The sequence below is a fragment of the Scyliorhinus torazame genome, chromosome 9 (genome assembly GCF_047496885.1).
Source record: "Scyliorhinus torazame isolate Kashiwa2021f chromosome 9, sScyTor2.1, whole genome shotgun sequence".
In the NCBI taxonomy this organism is placed as follows: Eukaryota; Metazoa; Chordata; class Chondrichthyes; order Carcharhiniformes; family Scyliorhinidae; genus Scyliorhinus; species Scyliorhinus torazame.
Genome location: NC_092715.1, coordinates 97,599,627 through 97,612,590, shown reverse-complemented (window position 1 = coordinate 97,612,590; position 12,964 = coordinate 97,599,627). Strand labels below are relative to the sequence as shown.

The following is a 12,964-nucleotide window of genomic DNA, read 5'->3' as shown; positions in this document are numbered from 1 at the left end:
TTTCCCACTGCATCACGCCCGGTGTCGCACGCAGCCAGGCTCAATGGGCAAATCGTAGGCGAGCCCCAAATCAGGCTCCGGGCCAGACACAAAACCTCACACAAGCCAGGCTGGCTGTGATCCAGATAATGTATATATTTGGACGCCGTATTTACCCAATGCCCAGGAGCCAACAGCCGTGCATGCGAGGCCTCAACCGGGTGCCATTTAACACTGATTTCCACAATCGTGGACCAAACGTAATGGTACCTTGGAGGGGTTTGCAGGCCATTGGAGCTCCCTTGGTGGTCGGGGACAGGGCAGGGTAGTACCCTGGCACTCCCCCAGTATCTAGGCACCTTGGCACTGCCAGGGCACCAGGCAGCCAGTGCCAAGGCGCCCGGGGCCAGTTTGGCATTTACAGGTGTCTGATGCGGCCAAATAAAGGTTGGGGGGGCCCTGAAAGGAGGGATGTAGAGAACAGGGTAGCCATTCAAACTGACGTCCCGAACTGTGAGGAGCCAATGCTGCTGGCGAGCTCAGCTCCCCAGTGCAGGAAATCTTCCTCAGTGTGGCCTCAACGGAGAGAAACTGCCCGAGGCCCCAAAAAGCGGTCAAGTGTCGTTGAATAGCGATGTGAATCTTTGCACTGCAGCTGTCGCGAAACATCCCGCCAAATGCGGACGGCGCGGTGGCACAGTGATTAGCACTGTTGCCTCACAGTGCCAGGAACCCAGGTTCAATTCCACCATTGGGCGACAGTCTGTATGGAGTTTTCACTTTCTCCCCGTGTCTGCATGGGTTTCCCCCGAGTGCTCAGATTTCCTCCCAAAATAAGTTGCCTCTTATTGTCCTGAGATGTACAGGTTAGGTGGGGTGACGGGGAAATGGGCCTAAGGAGGGTCCTCTTTCAGAGGATCGGTGCAGACTCGATGGGCTGAATGGCCTCCTGCACTGTAGAGATTATATTCTATTATAATGTGTCCAAAACCAGATGTGGAATTTTTTCAGGTGAATCACGCCTTGTATTTTATGTATGTTTTATGTGCTGAAATCCATGATTAAGTGCTCAGTCTGACCTTATGTGTATTTTGGCTGGAACTCTCCGACCATTGGGATTCTCTTTTCCCACCACCAACGCACCCCTGCCGGTGGATTTCTCGGTGGTGTGGAGTGGCTTCAATGGGAAATTGCATTGACAAGCGGCAAAAGTAGACAATCCCGCCACCAGCGAACGGCGCTGCCGAGAAACACGCAGATGGGGGGGATAGAAAATCCCGCCCTTTATGTATTAGTTTAACAAATGCTATTTAAATATCATTTTATTTAAATTGAAATGTTCAACATCAAATAGAGTAGGCTTTGTTATTGGAAGATTAAACAGAAAATATATAAATTTAACAGAAATAATTAAATCCTTTTACAACTTAATATGTTCATTTCAGATTTATTGGCGTGAGGCATAAATGTAATATTTGTTTGAAGAATATCAAGCACGGTTAATTACACAATCGTAATGCTTCAACTGTACTCTTTATAGTACCTTGGCTCCTATTTTTTATCTCACTCAATCCCTCACACATCCATTTATACAGTCTTTTTGTTTACATCATATCTGTTCATACACTGCAATAGCCTTCCTTTTGACTCCACTCTCTGCACAATTTAAATTCTCATTGAATCTGCGACATAATTTAACCTAACTTCAATCATATAAGCATCTTATCAGTAACTGCCAAAAGCTTTAAAAGGAATTGGGAACATGTCCGCATTTATTTTTTTGACGTTGGTTAGTTCTTTTTATTTCACTAAATAAGTATATCTATTATCTGTCCTATAGACTTGGTGACACATATATTGTCTTGGTCTTTCAGTTGTGAATTATGTGAGGTGTTTCCAAGATTCGACATTTCTTTCAAAAGCAATAAGCCGTAATATAATCTTTTAGAATATATTCAAGAACAATTTGGGAAGAATTGTAATTTAATTTTAGAATTACATTTTATGTTACTCATTCCTTAAACAAATGAAGTATAATTTTTGTTTGGTGTGTGTTTCAGCCCTGCATCATCTGATAAAGTTGCAGTCGAGCAGCACCTTATGTTGTTATTGTCACAACCCAACTGCAATTGGAACTTATTATTGCAAATTGTAATGCTTAAGGACTGCCTGGTACCTCGAATTCTGCTGAATAGCACATGTAAGTATGAGGTTTTGTAAAATAAAGGTTGCTGTTAAATGTCAGCTAAAAAAAACTTTCTGCAAAGGATATGGTAATGCATAACAAAGCCTATGCAGAAGTGTGCTCAGGGACAAGAGAAGATTGAGAGTTCATGGGCTAAGTCTCAGGGAAAATGGGCAGAATTATTTTCACTATCGTCCTTTCCATATCGTGGGATCATTAGCAGGCTGGCAACCTGTTGAACTATTCAGCAGGTGTTGCAGATGCTCTGTAACTGATACATGTCATAAGCATCCTATTTCCAGGAACCCCAACCATTCAGGGAGGGTGTGTAGTGTGTCTCCTGGATTTGTCGAAGGGAGGAATTGTGATGAAAGGAATCCTGGCATGGGTTGGAATTGGTCAACCGGACAGAATTTTGAGGCTTCGGCAGCTAAAGGAATGGAAAGGAGACATGGGAACCCTCCAACTCTTAATTGGAGATCCTGTTGTGTGTCTGAGGAACTATAGTGAGGTGATGTCTCCCAACTATGAGAGGAAGAGGCCAGCCTCTCCAACCAAGCAGGCGTGGATGGAAGTGGCCAAAGAAGTCAGCAGAAATGTGGTCTCTCCAAACTGGAGCCAGTGCATCGAGACTTCCAAATCCTTCCCCAGTTGACAATTGGTGTGTTTAATGACCAAACTTAAAGCATCCATTATATTGCAGGACAAATACAACATTAACACACAGCAATCCTCAGAGAAATGCACCTTGAAACTCCACTGATACCTCCCATCCCCATCTGAGCAGCTACTCCTATTCACCCTCATCCTATGGCCCTTATGTATCCATGCCTTACAATCACCCTCCACAAATGTTGTTTTATCCTCTTCGCCATACAATCATTATAAATACTCAATGCTTTGCTTTCTCTTCTTGCAGGGATGACAGCGCATAACATTGGCAAGAGACAGAGACATCTTTATGGCACTGGGAAGGATGTCTTGGTCCAGAAAGTTGTAGATGTCAGCAATGATCTGCCCTGTAAGCCTGAGCCTCCTGAGGCACCAGGCACCAGTGCTCACACATGTCAAGAGAAGTGATCCTCTGTCTGGTTGACCCTGTGTTGAGAGTCATATCTCCTTGGAACTGGATCTATATGTCCATTCCCTCTACACAATGGAACAGTATGTGGCTGAGGAGAAGGTAGCTGATGCCTTTGATGTTTGTGTTGATGCTCTTCTTGCTCTTCATCAGAGGTGAAAGGCAATGCTGCATAAGCTGCTCCCATGACATGTTGAAGGCTGGCAGTAAAAAACTGCAATTAAAATGAGGGGAGTGCAAAACAGCTTTCAAAGAGCCTTCCGCCCCATTAGTAGGGAGCTCCACTCCAAATCAAATGACAGACAGCTCTCTTGCCCAGTAGTGGCATTTAGGAGCAGTGACCACTGCTGGCACTGTAAGCCCTGAAGAAATGGAGCCTTAGAGTCCCAACAAAGGTAATTCTGGGATCTCACCAGGGCCAGGCTTGCAGGTCTTGGCAAGAGGACATTGGAGGTTGGGATCAATAGGACAGGGGGAGGGGGAATGCAGGTATGGGGGTTTTGCCTTGTAGAGGATATCCGATGGGCGCCCCTCCCCCAGCATGGTCGTGATGCCAGGTAAAATACCAGCTGCAGTGGCAAAGACCCTTGAGCCATTAATTAGCTGCTTAAGGATCACACATGCCTACCCACTTCTTCAATTTTCCACCGACTCATTGTACTCATCCAACCCACTCCCAACCTACCTACCTGACCTCACCCACCTACCCACTTATCCACATCACCCATTTAGGCAGCTACCCATCCACTCATTCATCTATTCAAAGACTGGACATTTAAACTTACCATATGGCAGTTGGTGCCGAAGAAGAGGGAATATCCGGTCTTCACAAACTGCACAAGGCTTTGATAGAGTCCCCAATGGGCACTGCACTCCACATTTCAGGAAATACTGGTGGAAGGTCCTGGAGGAAATGTGGAACAGTGTCGAGTTAAGAGAATTCTCCAGTGGAACAACAATCCTAAGACGGTTGCCACTCCTCGGAAGATCTGGGCCATTCTGCTTTTCTACAAAGAAAAGGCTGCTACTGTAAAAGGTGTTGGAAAATCACACGAGAAAAAACATTGGAAAATCAGATTTTAGCAGGTATAATTTATTTTACAAAAATACAGATGTAACATTTTAAAGTGTAATTAATTAGGAATTAGTGAGCAACAGCCCAAATTCGCACTGGTTCCTACTTGCTGTTTGAAGTAGTGAACCCTTGGAAGTGCAGTTGGTTGGGCCACCGCAACTTTCAGATTAGTGGAAAATCTGTTGAATTTTTAAAATTAACATGATAATCGATTGCACTCGTTGTGCACCTCTTGTGAAAATTCCTGGTGGAAGACTACGGAGGGAAACCTTATCAAATACTGAGTGCACTTCAGTCTGAACGTTGTGCGGCCACTCTGACATCTAGTAGCAGCAATTGCAAAATCCAGCCATGTTCTCCTGCTCCAGGGCAGTGTATTTGTGCTTTAATTTACTGTGTTATGGTGAAACATCTTGCGATCAGTCAAGAAGAACAAGTATCACAATTAACAATACATTTTTACAAACTGTACTTGGGGATTAAAGTGGAAGTGGAAATGATGGAGTATTTGTTCAACTCATAAGTTTGTTTTAAATAAATAGCATATTTGGTTATTCAGCCTTTGACGAAAAGATACCGATGTTTATCCATTTCAAGGGAATGCTTACTGCAGACTAGGATTAAGCAAGGAGGTTCCTCTGCAGTGTTCTATGGTATTGGTGTCAACAAAATTGTTGCTCTTTACTATGCATTTAATGAGGGTGAATGGTATGATATTTTTGCTAATCCCCATCTATGTGCAGATTTGTAAAAATGCATCAAAATCAATATAATAGAAACAGACATTTTAGCATTAAAGAAGCCATTCAACACTTTTTGACCGTGTTATATTTAGACTCCTTTCAATTGGTTTTAGACATCCCAATTTCCTGCTAGTCTTTCTTCGAGAGAGAGATATATATATATATATTGTTATGGGCGAGGGGTTTTCAGAACCCCAAAATATATCATGGAGTTCAACCAACCTCACCCTTTAATGTATTTGTTGCTTTTCCGAGCACCCGGCTTTTTCCCTAGGTGTGGGATTACAATTATGGACTTGTGGGTTTTTAAACACAAAACACTGTTTATTCCATGAACTCAACTTAACATCTTAAATAAACATTGGATCTCTTAACACCCCTTACTTCAAAGATAACTCAGAAAATATTGCAATAGTAAATTATTCCTTAAAATGTTCCTTCAAACTTCCAAGTGACTTAACAACTTTAAACAGTATCACATCAGGTTAAAGGATATATATATTTTCTGTAGAATGGCAGAGACATATTAGTTTGGTTGCCTTCAGCTCCAGCAAAACAGCCAGGCACTTTTAAACTGCTCTCAGCAAAACCAGCCAGGCACTTTTTAAGCTGCAAAACCAAACTGCAAAACTTGCAGCTCTCTGGAAACACACAGACACACAAACACTGCTTTTAAACTGAAACTAAAAACCTGCCAAAATGGCTGAACCTGAGCTGAGCTCCACCCACTCTCTGACATCACTGTTTTCTTAAAGGTACACTGCTTACACATCCATTTCTTAAAGGCACTCTTGCGTGACAATGTATGTATTTTATAAAATATATATAATAATTTTCCTCTCCGGTTATTCGCATTTGTTGTGAATGATTCCACACTAATCCTTAAAATTACTATGACATATCAAAAGCTTAATCATGTTTAATTACATTGCTGCCCCGTGATGTAATTTTGACTTTTCGTATGTTTTTTTTTATTCTACATTTTCACATTTTCCTTCAAAGATTTACACCCAACCCACAAACAGTAAATGGTAACAAATACAAAATCAATCCCCTTAACAATACCAATGTTCCCATCCTCCCACCACCCCAAACAACGGCCCACCTGTCAATATATGCATCCAATAAACCAAACCCTCCCACGGTGGAAACAAAAAACAAAGGAGAAAAAGAAAAAGGAGTCCGGGACCGCCCATGGTCACCATTGACCTATAGAGTCCACTCCCCCTCTCCCCCCCCCCCCCCCCCCCCTACACTCAACGCCACCCAGCCTCTGAAAGAGTACCGTACATGATACCCAAGAGTTGTACACCCCCCCGCCCCCAGTCTCCAACTCCTCCCGTCCACTGCCTCTTGTAAAACTCCTCCTCCCAACCTCGGTTCCTTCCCCCCAACTTTCCACCCCAGCTAGACCACTCGGACCCTGTTCTGCCAGGCTTCGATGGCCGCAGCCCCTCCCCCCATCTCACTCCTGTTCACAGGCCGGCTTAAACCGGCCAGCGTGGAGGCCCCCGCCCGGGTCCCTTTCCCCCTTGCCCGGCCCTAGGAAAGCCCAGAGATCCCCTTTTAGCACACACACCCCGCATATCCACCTACACCCCAAAGAGCCCTCATTTCGAGTGAAAGTCCCATCCCTTCCCTTGTCCAAATATATACAACATTGGCTCCTTTAGCCCCTACACCCGCACGCAGTGAAACAAAAAAGAAGAAAATACAGTCATGAGGTTACATCGGCACGTGGCCATTTCTCAATTTGTCAGTTCTGCCACAGTCCTTCTGCCTTCGCAAACTCCTCCGCTGCTTCTGGCGTTCCAAAATAAAAGTCCCTGAGCTTCTAAGTCACCCTCAGCTTCGCTTGACCTTGCTAATGTACAGTGCCCTCTTCACCCGGTTGAAGGCAGCCCGCCTCCTCGCCAGCTCCACCATAAAGTCCTGTTATACACGTATACCAGCTCCAGCCCACTGCACCACCCGCTTCTGCTTGGCCCAGCTCAGGACCTTCTTCACACTGTACCTACGGAAGCACAGAGTCACTGCCCTTAGCTGCTCACTCGCCTTTGGTACAGGCCTCCACGACCGATGAGCCCGATCCAGTTCATATCGGGAGGGATCCTCCCCCTCCCCCAATAGTTTCGCCAGCATCGCGGCAAAATACTCAGTCGGCTTCGGTCCTTCAATTCCTTCGGGCAGCCCCACAAACCTCAAATTCTGTCGCCTGGATCTGTTTTCCAGGTCTTCCATTTTTCCTCGCAGATCCTTGTTAATGTCCATCACCTTCCGCATCTCCTTCCCCATCGAGGCAAGTTGATCACCGTGCTGCAATAACGTCTCCTCCACTTCCTTCAGCGCCTCCCCTTGCTCTCGCACCTCCGCCACTGCGCTCGCCACCGCCGTCATCACCGGGGAAATCGCCTCCTCCACCAGCGCACTCAAAACCTCCCTCATCTCCTTCCTCACCGTCTCCATGCATTTTGCAAACTGCTTTCGAATTCCGCAGCCATCACCTTAGTTATTTCTTCAGCCGTAAGCAATGCGGCCTCCCCTGGTGCTCCAGCCTCCATTTTCTTTACTGACCCCGCGGTGACCTTTCCACTCCCCGACGGACTTTCAGCCACTTTTTTCACGGCCGTTTTTTTGCTGGTCTTCGACATTCCCCTCCTCTGTGCTGTCTCCCGACTTTTACTGCCTTCGCTGGCCTTAGGACCGGGCCTTAACCCCCGACATTGCCGTTCCCGAACGGGAGCCCTCCAACGTGCGGCTGCCTCCCGCCCGCCGTCACCGGAAGTCCCATGTTGAACATTTTTATAGCCATGTTATATTCTTGTTTTCATAGAATCATAGAATTCCTATAGTACAGAAAGAGGCCATTCGGTCCATCGTGTCTGAAAGAGCACCCTACCTAGGTGCACTCCCCCGTCCTACCCCTGTAATCCCATAACCACACCTAATCTGCACATCCTTGGACACTAAGGGGCAATTTATCATGGCCAATCCACCTAACCTGCACAACTTTGGACTGTGGGAGGAAACCTGACTACTCAGAGGAAACCCATGCAGATATGGGGAGAAAGTGTAAACTCCACGCAGACAGTTACCCAAGGCCAGAATTGAACGTGGGTCCCTGGCGCTGTGAAGCAGCAGTGCTATCAACTGTACCACTGTGCCGATGCTCCAATGCTTTGGACTAATATGCATTTTTTTACCTCAGTGGATTGTGGGATGCCGCTGGGGGTTTGTACAAGAATCAAGTTGTTAGCTGTAAACATTTTCTGTACAAACATATAACATAGAGTAAATGCAGAGACAAATTTTCTTTCAGTAACGTTTAACAGTGCTTCAGCTCCCTGCTGTGATAATGTTGGGCTTGTTTTCAGCATAATCCAATGCATTACTTGTTTCTTTTTCTGAATGTCATATGCACCAATCAAAACATTGTGCATTTTAAAGAAAATTATGATAACTTGGCATTCTTCCTTCCATTTTTTCTTGCGTCCATTGATCTCAGCGAAGGTCTAGCATTCACACACATTTGTTTCATTCTGAAATAATTTAAAATAAAACAGGCTCTATAACGGCATGTTCTTTTGAAAAAAATGTATTTTATTACAAACATGTATCAAAACAGGTTACAGTGAACAAACACCCCGGGAAACATACTTCCCAACAATCAACTATACTGTCAGTACAGACTTTTCCTCTTTTTCAACCCTCCCTCCCCGCAACGAACAACCCCTCAAACACGGTCACAAACATCCCCCACCTTTCCTCAAACCGCCCTGAAGAGCCCCTTAACTCACACTTTATCTTCTCTAATCGCAGGAAGTCGTACAGGTCACCCAACCAAGCCGCTAATCCCGGTGTCGATGCAACCGCCACTCCAGCAAAATTCGCCGCTGTGCAATCAGAGAGGTCACAGCCACTACATCGGCCTTCCTCCTCAACATGAGCTCCGGCTTCTCTGAAACCCCAAATATCTCCACCAAGTGGTCCGGGTCCACCTTCTCCTCCACTATCCTGGCTAAGACCGCAAACACTCCCGCCCAGAATCTTCCATATTTTCACCACCCCAAAAATGTGCACGTGATTCGCTGGACCCCCGCCCACACCTCTCACACTCATCTGCTACCCCCTGAAAGACCCACTCGTTCCCGCCTGAGTCAATGCACCCTGTGCACCACCTTAAACTGTATCAGGCTGATCCTTGCACAAGAGGAGGTCCCGTTTACCCTTTGCAGTGCCTCACTCCATGCTCCCCAATTGATCTCCAGTCCCAACACCGCTTCCCATTTCTCCTTGATCTTCAGCACCCGCTCGCCTCCCTGCTCCCCCAGCCACTTGTATATATCCCCAATTCATCCCTCCACTTCCACATCCGGCAGCAGCAGTCGCTCTAGCAGGGTGTATCCCGGCAACCTAGGGAACCCCCTTCAGACTTTTTGTGCAAAGTCCCTAACCTGCAGATACCTGAACTCACTCCCCCCTCGGCAGCTCTACCCTCTCCCTTAGCTCCTCCAGACTGGCGAACCGTTCCTCCAAATACAGATCTCTCATCTTGACCAGCCCCACTTCCCTCCACCTGTATACACTATCCATCCCCCCTAACTCAAACTCCTGATCTCGTACAGCGGCGTTGGACCGACACCCCTTCCACCCGATAATGCCTCCTCAACTTATTCTATATCTTCACTGTGGACTGCACAATCGGGCACCTTGAATACCTACTCGGAGCTATTGGCAACACTGCTGTTACCTTAGCCCTCAAACTAGACCCTTTACAAGATTCCTCCATCCTCACCCACTCTACCCCTTCTCCTTCCCATCACCGTCGCACCTTGTCCACATTCGCCGCCCGATAATAATGAAGCAAGTTCGGCAACACCAACCCCCCCTGCTGTCTCTGCCTCTGTAGCAGGGTCCTCCCCACCCTTGGCACCTTCCCTGCCCATATAAAGTCAGAAATGATCATGTTCAATTTCTGAAAAAACGCCTTTGTTATTAAGATCAGGTGAGCTTCAAAGATAAGCAAGAACCTCGACAGAATATTGATTTTCACCACTTGGACCCTCCTCGCCAGCGTTAAGTTCAGTGTATCCCACCTCTTAAGATCCTCCCTAGCCTCCTCCATCAGCTTTGTTAAGTTCCACTGATGGAGCCCCATCCATTCCCTCGCTACCTGAATCCCCAAATACTTAAACCTATCCCTCGCTACTGTAAATGGCATCCCCCCCTAAATTAGCACACTGTGCCAGCTCATTCACCGGGAATACCTTGCTTTTCCCTACATTAAGCATGCACCCTGAGAACCCTCCAAACATCCCCAGCAGGCCCATAATCCTTCCCATACTCTCCAACGGATCCGAAACTTACAGCAAGAGGTCATCAGCATAGAGTGCCACCCGATGCTCCCTCTGTCCCCTCATAATCCCCCGCCACTCTGCTAATTCCCTGAGAGCATTCGCCAATGGCTCTATGGCCCTTGGTGCCACATACAGCAACCGTATCCATGCCACAAATCTCGGCCCAAACCCAAACCTTCCCAAAACCTCAAACAAGTACCGCCACTCTACCCGATCAAATGCCTTCTCTGCGTCCATGGACATCACCACCTCCGATACCAGAGCCCCGACGGATTCATCACCACATTCAACAGCCGTCTTATATTACCCGCGAGCTGCCTGCCCTTCACGAAGCCTGTTTGATCTTCTGCCACCACCCCGGGGGACACATGCCTCCATCCTCCCCGCCAATAACTTAGCCAATACTTTCACATCCGTGTTAAATAGTGATATAGGCCTAAACGATGCACATTCCACCGGGTCCTTCCCCTTTTTCGGAATGTTGCTCTTATTAGCCTTAGTTTTATTAGCTCTAATTATGTCACCTTTGCTCACGAGTCGCCAGGTATCTTTCTGATACCGCCACGTGGTTCAAGCTGTAGTTATGATTAATAAGACAGCACACCGCTTAGTAAGATTAAATCAACGGTCATTTATTATGTACAGCAATAAATACTTACACAATAATCCTACTTTCTATATCACTACCTACCACTACTGGCCAATACTTAACTTTTGGGAATGGCCCACCAGGTCAGGGAAACGAATGGCTTATCGAATTGGGTCTGGCCTGCAGGATTCAAAAGGCTGATACAGGTCGATGGCTAGGAGTCTCTATCGAGTAGCGATCGCTGGAGTCAAACTTACGGTTGCTGGTCGATGGTTCTTGCGAAGGTTGCGAGCAGGAGAAGAAGGGAGAGTAGGGTCGATCTGAACTTGGCCCCTATCTTTTATAGGTCCCAGGGGCTTCCCGCCTCTCGGGGTGGACCTTGACCCTGGTCCCAAGTGATTGGACTTGTTCCCAATCACTGGTTTCGATATGCTCCAATAATGGGGCGATTCCTTGATCGGGGGGTGGTCGTTCATCTTTCTTTGTCTCGGCCACTGCTGGCGCCGAGAGGTCTGGATCGGCATTCAATTGCTAATATGTTGCAATTGTTCCCGGGGATAGCCGATTAAACTGCAGATGTCTGGGTTGATGTGCTGCTAATGGTCGCAGGTATCGATCTGGGCCGACTTCCCCAGAGCCGAATACGCTGTTCTGTCTGCAGCTGTCCGTTTGTGCCCTGTTGGCTGCTTTTCCCATCAGCCTTTTCGGTTAGCCATTTTACATCGGGTTTTGGCCAAATTAATCGGGAATCAGCCATTTTAGGTGGCTATAGGAATTAGTGTGACTAATGCCTGCGTCATCGCCTCCAGCAACTCCCACTTCTCCAGTGCTTCATTAAAGGCCCCATAACTCCGAGTCAAACCTCCACCCCGGACTCTGCTGTCGTCCCAATCTAAACCGAATCTCCAGCCAGTGGGGCGCATGGTTCGAGATAACTATCCTCGCATACTCTGCCCCCTCCACCCCAACCAAAATCTGCCGACTCACTACAAAATAATCAATCCTCGAGTACACCGTATAGACGTTTGAAAAGAAGGAATACTCCCTTCCTCCGTGTTCTGAAAATGCCATGGATCCACCATATCCATCCCCTCCATAAACCCCCCGCAGCTCCCTCGCCATTTGTACCCTACCCATTGACCTGGGGCTCGACCTATCCACCCTCAGCTCTAGGGCACAGTTAAAATCTTCTCTCATGATCAACTGATGCGTGGCCAAATCCGGGATCGCTGCCAGCAATCCCCTCATAAAACACATATCATCCCAATTTGGGACGTACACATAGACCAACACCAAAGGTGCCCCTTCCAATATCCCACTCACAATCACATATCTCCCACCTGGATCCCTCACCTCCTTAGCACTCACAAATCCCATTTTTTTGCTCGTTAAAATCGCCACTCCCCTTGATTTCGAATCAAACCCTGAGTGAAAAACCTGCCCGACCCACCCCTTCGTTAACCTAATCTGGTACTTCACACGGAAGTGCGTCTTCTGCAGAAAAACCACCCCCGCTTTCAAGGCCCTGAGGTGCGTGAACACCTGCAACCTTTTAACGGGCCCATTCAGTCCCCGGACGTTCCATGTTACCAGCCTTACCGGAGGCTTGTGCCTCCACCCCCTCTACCATCTGTCATCTTCCCCACTTAACTACCGCCCCTTTAATTGCACCCTGTACCTAGCCCATTCCAGATGGGCCCTTTCTCCGGCCATGACCATGTCATCTCTCACCCCCTGCCACATCGCATCAACCTCTCCCCCACTTTCGCCCCTCCCCCGGCCACCCCTCTCGGCCTTCACCCCCACTACTTCACTTCCGCTCACCAGAATAACCTGCTAGCGCAGCAGCCCTTGCCCAAAGGGGGCAACACGGTAGCATTGTGGATAGCGCAATTGCTTCACAGCTCCAGGGTCCCAGGTTCGATTCCGGCTTGGGTCACTGTCTGTGCGGAGTC

At 47.3% G+C, this 12,964-nt stretch overlaps 1 protein-coding gene across 7 annotated transcripts in view; it reads left to right on the top strand.

Moving 5' to 3' along the window:
* The window catches only part of kiaa0825 (KIAA0825 ortholog), a 685,054-nt gene that overhangs the window by 213,826 nt on the left and 458,264 nt on the right, over positions 1 to 12,964 (top strand). For all 7 annotated transcript variants that reach the window (XM_072516291.1, XM_072516289.1, XM_072516290.1 and 4 more), the window contains one exon: positions 2,040 to 2,179. In XM_072516291.1, coding sequence (XP_072372392.1) covers positions 2,040 to 2,179 — 140 coding nt within the window. The remainder of the gene's footprint in view (positions 1 to 2,039; positions 2,180 to 12,964) is intronic.